Genomic DNA, 17,500 nt, shown 5'->3' on the forward strand with positions numbered 1-17,500 from the left:
TCCTGTCTGTCTGTCTGTCTGTCTGCGTCACATAACAACACTTCACTTGATAAATGGTAAATGGACTGCACTTATATAGCGCCTTTATCCAAAGCGCTTTACAACGGCCTCTCATTCACCCATTCACACACACATTCACACGCCAATGGCGGCAAGCTGCCATGCAAGGCGCCGGCCCGCTCACTGGGAGCAATTTTGGGGTTCAGTGTCTTGCTCAAGGACACTTCGACATGTGGCCAGCCGGGGCTCGAACCGCTGATCTGCCAACCTTGCGATCATTAGACGGCGGCTCTACCTCCTGAGACACAGCCTCTACCTCCTGAGACACAGCCTCGACCTCCTGAGACACAGCCTCGACCTCCTGAGACACAGCCTCGACCTCCTGAGACACAGCCTCTACCTCCTGAGACACAGCCTCTACCTCCTGAGACACAGCCTCTACCTCCTGAGACACAGCCTCTACCTCCTGAGACACAGCCTCTACCTCCTGAGACACAGCCTCTACCTCCTGAGACACAGCCTCGACCTCCTGAGACACAGCCTCGACCTCCTGAGACACAGCCTCTACCTCCTGAGACACAGCCTCTACCTCCTGAGACACAGCCTCGACCTCCTGAGACACAGCCTCTACCTCCTGAGACAGAGCCTCTACCTCCTGAGACACAGCCTCTACCTCCTGAGATCCAGAGCCTCTACCTCCTGAGACACAGCCTCTACCTCCTGAGACACAGCCTCTACCTCCTGAGACACAGCCTCTACCTCCTGAGACACAGCCTCTACCTCCTGAGACACAGCCTCTACCTCCTGAGACACAGCCTCTACCTCCTGAGACACAACCTCTACCTCCTGAGACACAACCTCTACCTCCTGAGACACAGCCTCTACCTCCTGAGACACAGCCTCTACCTCCTGAGACACAGCCTCTACCTCCTGAGACACAGCCTCTACCTCCTGAGACACAGCCTCTACCTCCTGAGACACAGCCTCTACCTCCTGAGACACAGCCTCTACCTCCTGAAACACAGCCTCTACCTCCTGAGACACAGCCTCTACCTCCTGAGACACAGCCTCTACCTCCTGAGACACAGCCTCTACCTCCTGAGACACAGCCTCTACCTCCTGAGACACAACCTCTACCTCCTGAGACACAGCCTCTACCTCCTGAGACACAGCCTCTACCTCCTGAGACACAGCCTCTACCTCCTCTACCTCCTGAAACACAGCCGCCCCTAAAACACTTCACCTCTGTCTCAGGGGTCCCACTACACAGACTGGGATGACACTGCACATGAGCACAGAGAGAATTGCAACATTTGGACAATCGCCTACTGACGAGATCAATGTTCCCTTATCTTCCACCAGGAACTCTGCTGTTCTTTATACAGCTGCCTTGGGTGGAAACGTCCTCATCTCTGCACCTCCTACAAGCTGGCAGGCACGATGGCAATCACTACACAACTCCTGTTTCTGTTCCAGCAATGACTAAGATCGGAGACAGTGTGTGTGTGTGTGTGTGTGTGTGTGTGTGTGTGTGCGTGTGTGCGTGTGTGTGTGTGTGTGTGTGTGCGTGTGCGTGTGTACGTGTGTGTGTGTGCGTGGTGTCGAAGGGCAATGACTAAGATCGGAGACAGTGTGTGCGTGCGTGTGTGTGTGTGTGTGTGTGTGCGTGTGTGTGTGTGTGTGTGTGTGTGTGTGTGTGTGTGGTGTGGAAGGGCACATTGAGAGCAGTTTTTGGTCCAGGGGTAGAGAGCAGACCAGCAGTTTGCCTCTGCGGTGGCCTGGGGAACATAAACAGTCTGGGGGTTGCCCCTGCAGAATGCAGCCAGCGCAGGGGTCTGTGCAACGGCATTATCCATCCCTCTGCCACGCCTCCTCCCTCTCTTTCTGCACCAAAACACCAATTAGGAAGTGGCTGTTTAAGTGTTTCCTTAAAGCCTATGTATGGTCTACCCCTCCCACCCCCCTTACACACACGCACACACACGCACAAAATGTCTATGCACTGTTTGTGTGTGTGCTGTCGGTGCTTCAGGTTGAAAAACACACACGTCACATAACCCCCCCCCCCGTCACAGCATCCATGGACCTGTGTGTGTGTGTGTGTGTTGACCGGAGCGGCTCTGCCTGGAAGCACATCATGACTTCTTCTCTCTCTCTCTCTCTCCTTCACCCCTGTTCCCCTCCATCACTGAAGAAATACCAACGACAGATGCCTTCAATTTCTCCCGGGCCAGAGACAGGGGAAGGAGAGAGTGTAAACTGGAAACACACCGGAGGATTAGGGGGATGTTTTTATGTTTTTGCGAGAGTTCCTCATTGGCGTCATAGACGTTAAGTAATGTCAGATGAGGAGGCTGAGTGGCGCGGGGCTTTTTAATTGGTTCCCCGTCTTCTGGCCGAGGCACGTGTGGAAATTGAAAGAAGGTGAGAGAGAGAGAGAGGGAGAGAGAGACAGAGAGAGAGAGCAGAGGGAGATAGAGACAGAGAGAGAGAGAGAGAGAGAGAGCAGAGAGGGAGGGAGGGAGAGACAGAGAGAGAGAGCAGAGAGAGGGAGGGAGGAAGAGACAGAGAGAGGGAGCAGAGAGAGAGAGGGAGGGAGGGAGAGAGGGAGAAGGAGACAGAGAGAGAGAGCAGAGAGAGGGAGAGACAGAGAGAGGGAGCAGAGAGAGAGGGAGGGAGGGAGAGACAGAGAGAGTGAGAAGGAGAGAGAGAGGGAGGGAGGGAGAGAGGGAGAAGGAGAGAGAGAGAGAGAGAGCGAGAGAGAGGGAGGGAGAGCACTTTGAATGTGAACAGTTCCTTTCATCAAGAGAGAGGCCTGTCGGGCGGGGGGGGGGGTAAGTTGTAGGGTAATTTTCCTGTTTGATGGAGCAGGATTCCTTCTTTTCCCTGGTCAAGGAAGTTGCAAAGCCCGTCTATCTGTCCTGGTCCTGGCAGGGCTGGAGTCAGGTGAGGGAAACCTCATTTAACTCCAATCGAATCAAATCAAATATAATCAGACCAAATCAAACACGAGTCAATGTTCTCTCTTTCTGGAGACTCTGTTGTCAGTGGTGGCGGGTAGGTATATTTCATTCTGATTGATTGGTTGGGGAGACTGAGACTGGGAGAGAATGAAAGATGAATGTCTGATTAGGGGGGCGGCTGTGGCGCAGGAGGTAGAGGAGCCGCCGTCTAATGATCACAAGGTTGGCAGATCGGCGGTCCGAGCCCCGGCTGGCCACATGTCGAAGTGTCCTTGGGCAAGACACTGAACACCAAAATTGCTCCCAGTGAGCGGGCCACATTGGTGTGTGAATGTGTGTGTGAATGGGTGAATGAGAGGCCGTTGTAAAGCTCTTTGGAGCAGCAAAAAAGGCGCTATATAAGTGCAGTCCATTTACCATTTACCAAATATTGGCAGGCTGACTCAATGGGAAATGAGTCCAATGATTCAATGCTTCGGTATACTCCACAGCAAGTACGGTATGTTGTCAATTCACATTTGGAATGACTAAATGACCCTAACCCTAAGGACATGTCTCCCACCTTTACTGTAGTTGGCGCTGGCTCCTCTGTCCAGCAGCAGCTTGGTGACGTCGTAGTGGGCTGCGTGCACGGCACACATGAGAGGGGTCCACTCCTCATGGCCCAGCCTGGTCTCCACGTCCACACCTGCCACAGGGGAAGGTCAAAGGTTAGGCTAAACTACACAATTAAATTGTAAATGTCTTTTATTATGATAAAACCCCTTGAGATACATTGTATCATCTCGTTTTCGAGGGGGTCCTAACATAATACATAATAATGTACATGTACAGTACACATTACATAATAACAGCAGAAATAATAAAGAGATATATACACAATAAGTCAGTCACAACATGTTAAGCTGTCCTCTATACATACTATACTTCAAACTATGCTTAATTGACTACTTGAAGACATGTTTTTATCCCGATATTCCCTTACAACCCTGTGAAGGCCTAGTTGAAGAGGACGTTGCTAAAACGTACCGTTGTCCAACAGCCGCTGAACACGCTGGACGTCTCCTGATGAAACGGCCCTTTCCAAGTTAGAGACACTGTCCTCTGCATCTGGAACAACTGCATCTGTGACCTGAACATATAGATGCTTGTATTAGAAATGCATGCTGTGAATCATCGGGTCTAGCGGGGACGGGGGGGGTCGGGTCTAACAGGGAGAAGGGGTCAGGGGTCGGGTATAGGGGGGAGAAGGGGTCAGGGGTCGGGTATAGCGGGGAGAAGGGGTCGGGGGTTCTAGCGGGGAATTGTCCGCAGTGGTTAATGTTAATGAATGTTTCAAAATACCTCATTATTAGGGTTAGAGGTGCACTGAGCCCACCTCGCAGCCAACTAAACATCAACCTGGCACCTGGTAGCTGAAGACAGCAACCTGACCACATGCATAATAATAAGAGAAACAATAAAGCGACAAGTGTATTTATCACCTCTGGGTCCTTTGCATATGTGAATATCCGATGTCCCACTCGGGTCTAGCGGGGAGAAGGGGTCGGGGGTCGGGTCTAGCGGGGAGAAGGGGTCGGGGGTCGGGTCGGGTCTAGCGGGGAGAAGGGGTTGGGGGTCGGGTCTAGGGGGGAGAAGGGGTCGGGTCTAGCGAGGAGAAGGGGCCGGGGGTCGGGTCTAGGGGGGAGAAGGGGTCGAGGGTCGCGTCTAGGGGGGAGAAGGGGTCGGGGGTCGGGTCTAGCGGGGAGAAGGGGTCGGGTCTAGGGGGGAGAAGGGGCCGGGGGTCGGGTCTAGGGGGGAGAAGGGATCGGGTCTAGGGGGGAGAAGGGGCCGGGGGTCGGGTCTAACGGGGAGAAGGGGCCGGGTCTAGCGGGGAGAAGGGGTCGGGTCTAGGGGGGAGAAGGGGTCGGGGGTCGGGTCTAGCGGGGAGAAGGGGCCGGGTCTAGGGGGGAGAAGGGGTCGAGGGTCGCATCTAGGGGGGAGAAGGGGCCGGGGGTCGCATCTAGGGGGGAGAAGGGGTCGGGTCTAGGGGGGAGAAGGGGCCGGGGGTCGCGTCTAGGGGGGAGAAGGGGCCGGGGGTCGGGTCTAGGGGGGAGAAGGGGTCGGGGGTCGGGTCTAGGGGAGCTAGTGGGGAGAGTTGGGGGGTTTCGGGAAAAGGGGGGGGGGGGGGCATACCTGTCAACCCTCCCGTTTTCCACGTATTTTACCTTTCTTTCCCGCTGTGCTCCCGTTTAAATATTTTCCCGTAAATCTCCCGTATTTTTCACCTATAATATAATATAATTGAACACTTAATTGTTAGACAATCGTTATATCCATGTCGGAGTTGACTTGTTTCCTCTCGTTTCTTGGGCTGCGTTGGTAATCTTGCTCTGAGAGCGCCGGAACGCACACTAGGTGCAACGTCATAAAGGGACCAAGTAATTTGATTGGACAAGAGGCATTCCATGAGTGGTGATCAGATTTTCAGAGCGTATTTACATCTCCGTTTTGAAATGATCGCTGGTAGCATTGATTGATTGATTGATTGAATACTTTATTAGAAGATTTGCAGAAGTAGGTACATGAAAGTACATATTACATACAAGGTCAACTAACAGGATAAAAACCCAAGAAAGCCACTGGCTTATTTCAATTGGGGGTGAGCATTGCGCCGCTCTTTTCCCATTGACATCTTCATGGTGTCAAGTCATGTATAAATAAATGTGCTGAATTGATATGCCCTTTTGTGTTTTCATGTATATATATGCAGGGATGTTCAACGTATTTTACTTTCAACCAGGTATCTGATTCTGATCACCTGTAGTCACTTACTTAATCATAGGAACTAGTTAACCCAATTCTTGTTGCACGCCCAGGGGCGTGCGGGGGATATCCCTTATTTTCGGGAAAATATCCCTTATTTTCAAATGTGTTGACAGGTATGGGGGGGTAGCGGGTATTTGTCGGCAGTGGTTCATGTTAATGAATGTTTCATCAGACATCATTATCAGCGGTGCACTGAGCCGACCTCGCCATGCATCTCTCCAGCCAACTAACCTGTCAATCAACCTGGCAGCACATGGTAGCTAGCTAACCCGCTCCCGGCTCGTGCAACCTGACAACCTGACCACATGCATGATAATAAGAGAAAGACACGTGTGTGTATGTATCACCCGTTTCCTATGTGAGAATCCGATGTCCCAGTCGTCCTGGCTGCTCCCGTCGCTCTCGTCTCCCCCGGCGAAGGCGTCGGCATGGTCGGCATGGACACGCTGGGCGGCGGCGTGGTCCACCTGCTGAGGCATGTTGCTCGACATGGTGTTGGCCTGCAAACCTGACTTTTACACGAACACAAACCCGCAACTTCTAACCCTCAACTTTTGGTTTTAACCCGCAACTTTAAGTTTTAACCCTCAACTTTTGGCCAACTTTTTGTGGTATATAATGTTCCGCCCTTCTCGCATTTGTTGGTAGATTCAGATGTGTCTGACTGCGTCTGCTGGAGGGAGATGGTGAACTCTGACCTCGCTGCACCAATCCAATGCTTGACGGTACGTAAGCTAAAGTAATAATTAATAATAATAATAATAATAATAATAATAATAATAATAATAATAATAATAATAATGCATTTTATTTGTATTGCACTTTTCATTCAAAAGAATGATTGAACAACCTAAAAACATAATAAGTTAAAAATATAATAAGTTAAAAACATAATAAGTAAAAATATAATAAGTTTAAAACAGAATACGTAAAAAATATAATAAGTTAAAAACATAATAAGTTAAAAAATATAATAAGTTAAAAACATAATAAGTTTTAAAAAAATGTGTAAAAAACGAACAAAGTAAATCACAAGAATTTAGTGCACACCTTAGGGTAGTTGTACCCTAAAGAAAGCCATATTGAACACGTCCCACATTATAATATAAATGCTTTTTATTTGCCATGATGCAATAGACTTCAAACAATCAAACAATCAGTTGTTGGGATGTGGTATTTTTTGCTCCAGGCACAGACAGTGGAGTCGGCGCAACCTGGAGCAATTAGCGGTTAAGTGCCTTGCTCAAAGGCGGGGATCGAACCAGCAACCTTCCGATTGCTAGCCGGCCAACCTGGGCATATGGATAGATGATGAACTGTCATTTAATCTATCCATATGCCCATATGCCCAACTCAGCATGTCAGAAGCCTTAAACACACGTTGAAAAACGGCTTTTGACATGCTGAGGTGGGGCCCTAGTAGGGGGTGCTACTAGGACCAACTGTCCATAGCCTACACAATGTGCCAGTCAGGGGGCACCACTGTTAACCCTGGGAGCTTAAAGGGTGACCGTGGCAACGGCAGCATCACAGCAGCAGGGGGCGCTCATGTTGTAGTGGCGATGGCCGGCGATGGAATGTCGTCGGTTGGGCGATGGAATGGTGGTGGCAGCCAGTGGTGATGTCTCGGTGGGCGGTGACCTATCGGTGGGAAGTGACCTATCGGTGGGGAGTGACCTATCAGTGGGCGGTGACCTATCGTGGGAAGTGACCTATCGATTGGAAGTGACTTATCGGTGGGCGGTGATCTATTGGTGGGACCTATCGTCTCTTCCCGACACTGGCTCCCTGCTGGTGGAATGAGCTTCCCACGGCTGTCAGAACTGCAGAGTCACTACCCATCTTCCGTCGTAGACTGAAGACCTCCATATCTTCAGGTTACACCTTAACTGCTCCTCCTGAGACATCTACTGCCCCCCAGCACTGTGTCTCCTGAAGACACCTGCTTGTCCCCTCTACTGTGCCCCCTAAAAACAAAAACTTTGTACTGTTTCTCTGTTTCTCCAGTGTCTATACTGTATATAAAATTTAAAAAAGGCTAGGTTTAGAAGAAGGTTTTTCCTTCTATCAATGGCCCCGGGCCTGAGCTGGATTACTCTTCCTGCTACGACTGGTGGATTGATGATTCACTTGCTTAGTCAAATGTATTGATTGTAAGTTGCTTTGGAATAAAGCATCTGCTAAATGCCAAACATGTAAATGTAAATGTCTTCCTGGTCCATCATCCCCCAGCCGCGTCCAGTCTTCTCCCAGTGAAGATCTGCCTGAAGACGCCCAACAAAGTCTTCAATCTCACAGAGCTCTTCTTCGTATCTATACTTCCATCTTCGTCTATAGTCTGTGGTGACGTTCCCACTCAATCAATCATCACTTGAATGCCCACAGCCTATTTGAGTATTGTTACTGACCATGTGCATCCCTTCATGGCCACAATGTACCCATCTTCTAATGGCTGCTTCCAGCATGATAATGTACCATGTCACAAAGCAAAAGTCGTCTCAAACTGGTTTCATGAACATGACAATGACTTCAGTGTTCTTCAATGGCCCATTTATGTTACGACCCTTCTGTCTATAGGGCTTACCACCATGCAAACGTTAAGAAACGTAGAACTAAAATGCAAGAATTGATTGTTACCACAAAGACGCCTGGGGTGGTCCAGTGGTCTAGCACCGCGGTCTACAGTGCACACATGTGCCCATGTCGGCATGGGTTAGAATCCGGCCCCCATGCCCTGCTACATGCCCTCTCTCCCTTCTTACTTTCCTGTCTGTCTTCACTACATCTGTCTAATAAAATGAAAAATATGAGTGGGACTGCCACTCAGAAAAAATTACTTAAATTAGAAAAAAAAGGTATCAAGGGAATAAAAAGTCCTAGCTACCTAACCACACCAGATATATAAAGACAACATAAATACACGGGGGTGGCACCCGTTCCTAGCCTAATGTTTATAACAAAGATGTGGCTATGTGATGAAGGCAGGTTACCACCCCTCTGGCATTGTGGGTAAAAACCACAAACAAAACCACTACACCATAAACCATATCTAGTTTCAACCAGAACCAGAAAACAGCAAAACAAACACACGGCTTGGCTTCTTTACTTTCAACCATAAACATCAAACAAAATAAAGTATTTTTTTCTGAGTGGGGCAAGCCCACTCATATTTTTCATTTTATTGAACAGATAATAATAATAATAATAATAATAATAATACATTAAACTTATATAGCGCTTTTCTAGACACTCAAAGACGCTTTACAAACTGAAAAGATTGAGTAGTAATAATAAAAAGACACAAAAAATAAATAAAAGAAAGTATAGGGGCCTAATGAAGGTAGTGCTGGGGACGCATGGGATGGGGAGGGGGAGAGGGTTAACTGGTGAAGGCGACACTGGATTCAACAACATCTGTACCAAACCAACCCCTTTTGGTCTCTCAACACTGGGGAGGCTGTGTCTCAGGAGGTAGAGCCGCCGTCTAATGATCGCAAGGGTTGGCAGATCGGCGGTTCGAGCCCTGGCTGGCCACGTGTCGAAGTGTCCTCGGGCAAGACACTGAACCAGACACTGACACTGACACTGAACCCCAAATTGCTCCCAGTGAGCGGTAGCTTGCCGCCATTGGTGTGTGAATGTGTGTGTGAATGGGTGAATGAGAGGCCGTTGTAAAGCGCTTTGGATAAAGGCGCTATATAAGTCAGTCCATTTACCATCAATGGGTTGGGTCTGCTTGTGCGTGAACATATAACAGTAATGACATGTCTGGTTTGATGACAATAAACACACTCCTGGAGCTTGGAGTCAACAGGCCTAGTGGACTGGACTGTTGGTGACAATAAAAACACATCAGTGGCTGGGCACCACACCTAGTCAGCTCATTGTCTGATTCAATGATCCATGTGATGGCAGGAAGATCATCTTCAATGTGCAATATATCTGTTGGCTGCTTGATGTGCTTGATTTGCAACTGAAACACTCACTCAGTGGCTGAAAGGGAACACCCAATTGACTTCATGTGACTGTGTCTGTTTCATAAAGGAGTCGGTCAATTGCATTAGACTTCTGGCGCGCGTGCGCACACACACACACACACACACACACACACCGTGCACGCACACACACACACACACACACACACACACACACACACACACACACACACACACACACACTCACTCACTCACTCACACAAGGCAAGGCAAGGCAAGGCAGATTTCTTTATAGAGCACATATTCATACACATTAATGTAAGTTCATAGTGCTTTACAAACCATAAAATATGTTTAAACGACTAAAAAGTAAAAGTAAAAATCGGTCATCATATAAAATGCAATAAATTAAAAGCCAAACAAAAGAGGTGAGCTACAATAACAATTTCAAATGTTCAGGTTTAAACTCACACACACACACACACACACACACACACACGCGCACACACACACACGCACACTGTCAGATCCAAAATATAAAGTGGACATAATGACAACTGCACTATTCTTGCAGCAGATATCAAGTTGACAGTGTGGAGAATATGGATGTTGTATGGTCTTATTAAGTAGGTTTGACTGATTGTGATAAGGAGACTATTAGGATCACTGGGTCACCGTTAGGATCTTACTAGTGCTTATGGTTTCACATGTTATCTCTGTTCCATAATGGAATGTCTCTAATATGTCATCCTCCCTAAAACTGTATGTAACCTGACGGTGATACAAAGTTGTAATGTTCTCTCAGAGGGAACCCGCTTTTCTTATCATGCGGTTGTAGGAAATGGTTGCTACTTGATGTCTTGGAAAGGATAATATTTCCATCACCATTATGGCATAATACTGTTAAATTAATACTGGTACTACGATTCTGTATTGAGTCAGCTGACTTATGTAAGAAGAGTAGAATAGATCCATGTCATTGTGTCTTTGAATGAGCAAATGCATGTCATGTAAATATGTATCTTTCTATGTTATTTATGTGAACGTTTAGAGGATGTGGTGACAGGGGATACTTTCCTTGTGATTTAATATTCTCCATAACCTAATACTGTTACCTAATCTTATTGGCCTAAATTGTTGTAACTTGGTTTTCATAATAACTCAATTAATTATGGACTGAATGCCACTGACTCTATCATGTGAATGACACATTCTCCTATCAACACACAAACATAACCCTTCATCATCATTGACATCATAGCAGTAGAAAGGAGGATTCCTCTCCTCTGATCCTCTGAAACCTGCGTGCAAAAAAAAAACAAGCTCCGTTCAGACCCAGTCAGTTTATGTCTCTGCAGAAGTGTGTTGCCACAATATGCAGCCCGTGTCATTTGTTACAGAGGCTTGTCAGGATGGAAATGACGCGCTGGGGACTCTTGGCGAGCCCATAAAGGATTCTTCTCTCGCTAACCACCGTGTTGTCAGTGGTCGGGATCATCGAGGAGGCGAGGACAGGACAGGACAGTTCCTCTGCGTGGAGAGCTGTGGGAGAGGACAGGACAGGACATATGGGCAGAGATCTGTGCCATAAGGACAGGACAGGACAGGACAGATCGTCTGCGTGGTGAGCTTGTGGTCTGGAAGCAGAGAGAAGCGCACTAGTGTCTCCGCCACTTCAAGGCTTTTGGATTCGGAAAAGCCAGTTTCGCGAGTGACATCACCCGGGCATTTACAGGAGCCTCGCAGGCGACAAGGAGCGGTCATCCTCGAGAAAAGGGAAAAGGCAGGGCCAGGGGGACACACAGATGTGAGCGACACAGACAGCGACACAGACAGGTGCAGCAGTGTGACATAATCAAACTGGGGGTCCCGCTCTGGTAGGATGCAGAAGTCACCTGTGGAAGATGCCAACTTCCTCTCCAAGTATTTCTTCTGGTAAGACATGCATTCTTCTTTTCTTCCAAGTATTTTTTATTCAAAAGTTACACAATACAATATGATTAAACATGTTGATTTTCATTTTTTTTTTTTTATGCATTAAATGCATTCTTTCTGCATCTTTTGTCCTGGATGTTGGGCATGTTTGTCCTGGATGTTGGGCATGTTTGTCATGGTGTTTTGGGGCTTTTGGGAGCGTAAATGTGTAGCAGAGGTTGTTGGGACGCGTGTAACAGATTCGCAAGAGCGCGTCTCTCTGAGAGGAGACACATGATTCAGCTGTGGGGCCAAAGCACATCTAACACTTCTCCACACTTCTCCATGCATGGCACAAGTTCAATACTTGGTGTAAATCGTTAGAAATGCATGCCCAACTTTCTTTTTTGTTTTGTCCTGGACTGTTTTTGCCTGGAAAGGAAATTCCAGCTGTCCTCTGCGACCCAGTGCGTCATGTTCTGATTGTCCTTCGTGCATAATGATATCATTGTGCGGAATGTCATTGATACTAAACATCCAGACTGTCACCATGTGTCCCCTGCGTACACCAGCACCATGCTGTACAGCGCACAGGTCCTGATATTAGACATTCTTTTTATTTTTTTATATTTTTTTTATCCTATTTCAAAGTCTAGTCATTATGGAATACATTCAGTGTTGCCAGCCAATTGTTTCTTGAACAGATGATGTTCAAATTGTAGGAATTTGAATTCTTCCACTGCTTTAGTTGTTTGGTTTGGTCTCCTTTCTGGTGGCATAGATTCCACAGGTGTGTTGATTTAATCAGATATCATTCTTGATGTTCAATGCACTGTATCATGTACAGCAAGCACTGCAATGTGTGTGTGTGTGTGTGTGTGCGTGTGCGTGTGCGTGTGCGTGTCTGTGTCTGTGTCTGTGTCTGTGTCTGTGTCTGTGTCTGTGTCTGTGTCTGTGTGATGGGGAGACATTAGCCAAGCCAAGTCAAACCTCTTGTTCTGTTCATGTGCAGGTGGACATCACCACTGTTGAGGAAGGGATTCAGAAAAAAGTTGGAACTGTCAGATTGTTACAAAGCACCCTCGTATGATCTCGCAGACAACCTCTCCGAGCGACTTGAAAGGTTTGTATTTGCCAGACGGTCTCCTCATATGTCATGTTTTTAAACTTTACTTTAGTTTTTTGCATTTTATTTACCAAAACTCAAACAATCACAAACTCAACTTTTCACACAGGTACACAGACACACACACACACACACACACACACACACACACACACACACACACACACACACTTTACTCAACTCAACTTTACTGTCCAAATGTCATTCTACTCATTCAAATGTAGTGCTGTAGGGAACACAAAACAATGAAATGCTAATCGCATACTTAGCATACAAAGCTAGTTTAGACAGTAGTTCATACCTAAGATACAATGTGTTTTTCCTGGTGTGTGTTTTGTCCTTCAGTTGTTCCTCTTGGTGAGCTGAGAGTTAGAGGTGGACCTTCCTACTTTCCTTTCTGCCCTTTAACTGTATTTACTGTAATAACCAGCCCCCCCATCCACAACGATTAGCAAAGAAACCGGAACTTCCAGACGTCCAACCCCAACCTATAATATGGGGTCGGTGGCATTTGGAGGCAGGCAGACATCAACGCTGATGTGTCCAAAACAAACACACCAGTGATGGCATGACCCTCCCTCTTCCTCCTCTATTTACCTCTTCTTCTGTCACTCTTCAACTCATAAACTGTCTGCCAGTGTGTGTGTGTCTGTCTGTGTGTCTGTCTTTCTGTCTGCCCGTTTGCGTCCTCACCCTGTCCATCTAATCTCTCTCTCTCTCTCTCTCTCTCTCTCTCTCTCTCTCTCTCTTCTTCACACCACCTCTCACTCCTTCCCCTTCTCCTCCCTACCTCCTCTCTCCTTTACCCCTCCCCCCCCCCCCCTCCCGTTCTTTAAGACTGAGTAAATGTCACACGTTTGAGAGGATTTTGGAGAGAGAGAAAAAAAAGTAAAAGAGAAAAAAAAAAGACAGTAGGCCACCACCCGTTAAATGCCACCCGTGTTTTCGTCCCCCGAAACTACGCAAACATGCCATGTCCCATGCCGGCCCGGCCCTGGGGGGCCCCTATGGGGCCAGGTTAGGGCACACGTCCTAGTAAACGGTGCCAGCGCTCTCTCTCTCTCTCTCTCTCTCTCTCTCTCTAAACGGGTGTAAAAGTCGACCTTTGCAAGGGACAGATGCCCGCAGGGTGATGAATGACGAGTGGGTTGGGGGGAAAAAGAAAGAAAGAAAGAATGTTCTAAAGAACATTAAAGGTCTGCTGGGAATTTGAACTTTACCGTTCGATGAAACAGGTTGGTATGGTCACCTCTCTCTCTCTCCCTCTCCCTCTCTCTCTCTCCCTCTCTCTCTCTCTCTCTCTCTCTTGTTCGTTCTCTCGCTCTCTCAATCCCTCATGCTGTCACCGTTTTCTCCCCCGTTTCCTCTCTCCTCTTTTACCCCTTTCCCACCCTCTCTCTCTCTCTCTTGCCTACTCACTATCTCTTCTACTTACTCATTCCTTTCAACCCCCCCCCCCCTCCCTCCCCTCCCTCGTTCGTCAAGGTCTCTCCAGTTTGTACTCTGTCCAGTAACTCGCCCAGATCACCCATGTTATAGATGGTATCGGTTGTTAAGTCGTGACGTGTTTCCGGGTCCAACGTTGGCTGAGGCGATCTCTTCGAAATGCCGCAGTAATAATAATAATTCATTATATTTGTATAGCGCTTTTCCGAGGCTCAAAGACCCTGACAATATGGGAAAACGGGAAAGTGCTGCGTCCCTTGTTGTATGAATAGATCCCAGTCTAAAAAACAATTGAACTGTCATTCTACCGCTTTAGTACACTGGTACTCTGGTGCTTTAGTACACTGGTACTCTGGTGCTTTAGTACACTGGTACTCTGGTGCTTTAGTACACTGGTACTCTGGTGCTTTAGTACACTGGTACTCTGGTGCTTTAGTACACTGGTACTCTGGTGCTTTAGTACACTGGTACTCTGGTGCAGGGAATTTTTTATTTGGACCCGGAAATTGCTAAACGTCACATGTGACATCAGACTTAACAACCGAATAGATGGTTATTAGGGGTCTGAGAATTTGTGGCTACTTTCACTGTCACAGTTACAGTCAGTCGGCGTGTGATGTGTTTAATCAGCTTGTAACTCTTCTTCTTCTTCTGTGGTTTTCCTGATGTAGAGAATGGGACCGAGAAGTGGCGTCGGCCAAAAACAAGCCCCGGCTCATGCGAGCGCTGTCCCGATGTTTCCTGTGGCCCTTTATCTTCTTTGGAGTCTTATTGTACTTCGGGGTAAGCAAGTCAGTCAGTAGTAGGCTGGTGGAGGTCGAAATCATTGTAATGCATCGAATGGAATGGGTCAAACACCATTCTTCATTCCATTCCATGCATCATCATTCAATGAGCCTGTCCTCCAATTCCGTGGAGAGCCATAGGATGGAATGGTCCAAAGCGCTTTACAACGGCCTCTCATTCACCCATTCACACACACACCAATGGCGGCAAGCTACCATGCAAGGCGCCGGCGCGCTCACTGGGAACAATTTGGGGTTCAGTGTCTTGCCCAAGGACACTTCGACATGTGGCCAGCCGGGGCTCGAACCGCCAATCTGCCAACCTTGTGATCATTAGACGGCGGCTCTACCTCCTGCGCCACAGCCTAGCTCAAACGTACCTGAACAAAGCCAATGGGTCTATTTACTACAACCTGATGGGGATCAAACTCGCCAAAACCATAGCTGGCTAATGAACCCTAGGCATTAGCTTGTGAAGCTAGTAGATGTAGGAGTTATGGTCTAAGACAAGGTCACTCCCTACGGGACAGTGGTTCCGAACCACCTCCGCTGCAGACTGACATTAGGCTGGTTAAACTTGGACTTGAGCAAAGACATACATGTGCATACTTTCACATTAAAGGACTAGTGTTGGCCACCCCTGTTTCAAGTAGATCCACGCTACTCAGATCAAAATTGGGTCACAATGAAGGTGGTATCTATCTATCTATCTATCTATCTATCTATCTATCTATCTATCTATCTGAGGGTTAGATGAACACTGAGCAGTGTTCATATGTGACACGTTCTAGTGTTTTGGTCCCCATGTCGGCATCTGATTCAATGTTCAGACTTTTCTTTTGAAAAATGTGAATAAATTTCCGCGTTGTTGAAAATCAATGACACATCGCTAGTCAACTAACACAGTTTGTTTTGTGAGCCTGCTAACAATGTAAAGTAGTGTTCTAGTTAACTAGGTAACAATGTAAAGTAGTGTTCTAGTTAACTAGGTAACAATGTAAAGTAGTGTTGTAGTTAACTAGGTAACAATGTAAAGTAGTGTTGTAGTTAACTAGGTAACAATATAAAGTAGTGTTGTAGTTAACTAGGTAACAATGTAAAGTAGTGTTCTAGTTAACTAGGTAACAATGTAAAGTAGTGTTGTAGTTAACTAGGTAACAATGTAAAGTAGTGTTGTAGTTAACTAGGTAACAATGTAAAGTAGTGTTCTAGTTAACTAGGTAACAATGTAAAGTAGTGTTCTAGTTAACTAGGTAACAATGTAAAGTAGTGTTGTAGTTAACTAGGTAACAATGTAAAGTAGTGTTGTAGTTAACTAGGTAACAATGTAAAGTAGTGTTCTAGTTAACTAGGTAACAATGTAAAGTAGTGTTGTAGTTAACTAGGTAACAATGTAAAGTAGTGTTGTAGTTAACTAGGTAACAATGTAAAGTAGTGTTCTAGTTAACTAGGTAACAATGTAAAGTAGTGTTGTAGTTAACTAGGTAACAATGTAAAGTAGTGTTGTAGTTAACTAGGTAACAATATAAAGTAGTGTTGTAGTTAACTAGGTAACAATGTAAAGTAGTGTTCTAGTTAACTAGGTAACAATGTAAAGTAGTGTTGTAGTTAACTAGGTAACAATGTAAAGTAGTGTTGTAGTTAACTAGGTAACAATGTAAAGTAGTGTTCTAGTTAACTAGGTAACAATGTAAAGTAGTGTTCTAGTTAACTAGGTAACAATGTAAAGTAGTGTTGTAGTTAACTAGGTAACAATGTAAAGTAGTGTTGTAGTTAACTAGGTAACAATGTAAAGTAGTGTTCTAGTTAACTAGGTAACAATGTAAAGTAGTGTTCTAGTTAACTAGGTAACAATGTAAAGTAGTGTTCTAGTCAACTAGGTAACAATGTAAAGTAGTGTTCTAGTTAACTAGGTAACAATGTAAAGTAGTGTTGTAGTTAACTAGGTAACAATGTAAAGTAGTGTTCTAGTTAACTAGGTAACAATGTAAAGTAGTGTTCTAGTTAACTAGCTAACAATGTAAAGTAGTGTTCTAGTTAACTAGGTAACAATGTAAAGTAGTGTTCTAGTTAACTAGCTAACAATGTAAAGTAGTGTTATAGTTAACTAGGTAGCAGTGGGCGGGATTACTCACCCAATCCATTGCGTTGTTGCAGTGTTTTGGCTTGACTAGCAAGTTTGTGTTGTGATTCTCAACGACGTTGAAATGTATTTCCGTGTTTCAAAATAAAACACAGAACATTTTGATTGGTTGCCACATGCGGACCAAAACACTAGAACGTGTCACATATGGCAACATTGCTTATAATTCCATCTCTCTCTAATATCAATTATACAACAGTTAGTTCCGACTAAGTAATTTGATTGGACAAGAGGCATTCCATGAGTGCTGATATCCAGTATAACAGCACTGGGACTTTTAACTATATGTATCACTCCGCCACACAGGTGTTCTATTAACCGTTAATTAGACTACATTGTTTGTGTTCAGGTTACTAGGCAACAGTCCATTTGAAGTTCAG

General features: G+C 46.3%; 2 protein-coding genes across 2 annotated transcripts in view; one reads left to right on the forward strand and one right to left on the reverse strand.

Annotated features, from left to right (window-relative positions):
- asz1 (ankyrin repeat, SAM and basic leucine zipper domain containing 1) overlaps window positions 1-6,262 on the reverse strand; it is a gene marked incomplete at both ends in the record, with an annotated part of 24,374 nt that extends 18,112 nt beyond the window's left edge. The window contains 5 exons of the mRNA XM_080544783.1: window positions 3,526-3,651; window positions 3,993-4,088; window positions 4,448-4,557; window positions 4,616-4,776; window positions 6,119-6,262. Coding sequence (XP_080400909.1) covers window positions 3,526-3,651; window positions 3,993-4,088; window positions 4,448-4,557; window positions 4,616-4,776; window positions 6,119-6,262 — 637 coding nt within the window. The remainder of the gene's footprint in view (window positions 1-3,525; window positions 3,652-3,992; window positions 4,089-4,447; window positions 4,558-4,615; window positions 4,777-6,118) is intronic.
- Window positions 6,263-11,588: 5,326 nt separating this feature from the next.
- Window positions 11,589-17,500, forward strand: part of cftr (CF transmembrane conductance regulator) — a gene marked incomplete at both ends in the record, with an annotated part of 41,684 nt that continues 35,772 nt past the window's right edge. Inside the window, 3 exons of the mRNA XM_080545280.1 lie at window positions 11,589-11,641; window positions 12,633-12,743; window positions 14,864-14,975. Coding sequence (XP_080401406.1) covers window positions 11,589-11,641; window positions 12,633-12,743; window positions 14,864-14,975 — 276 coding nt within the window. The remainder of the gene's footprint in view (window positions 11,642-12,632; window positions 12,744-14,863; window positions 14,976-17,500) is intronic.

Source organism: Nansenia antarctica, assembly GCF_963989245.1.
Source record: "Nansenia antarctica genome assembly, chromosome: 14".
Lineage (NCBI taxonomy): Eukaryota > Metazoa > Chordata > Actinopteri > Argentiniformes > Microstomatidae > Nansenia > Nansenia antarctica.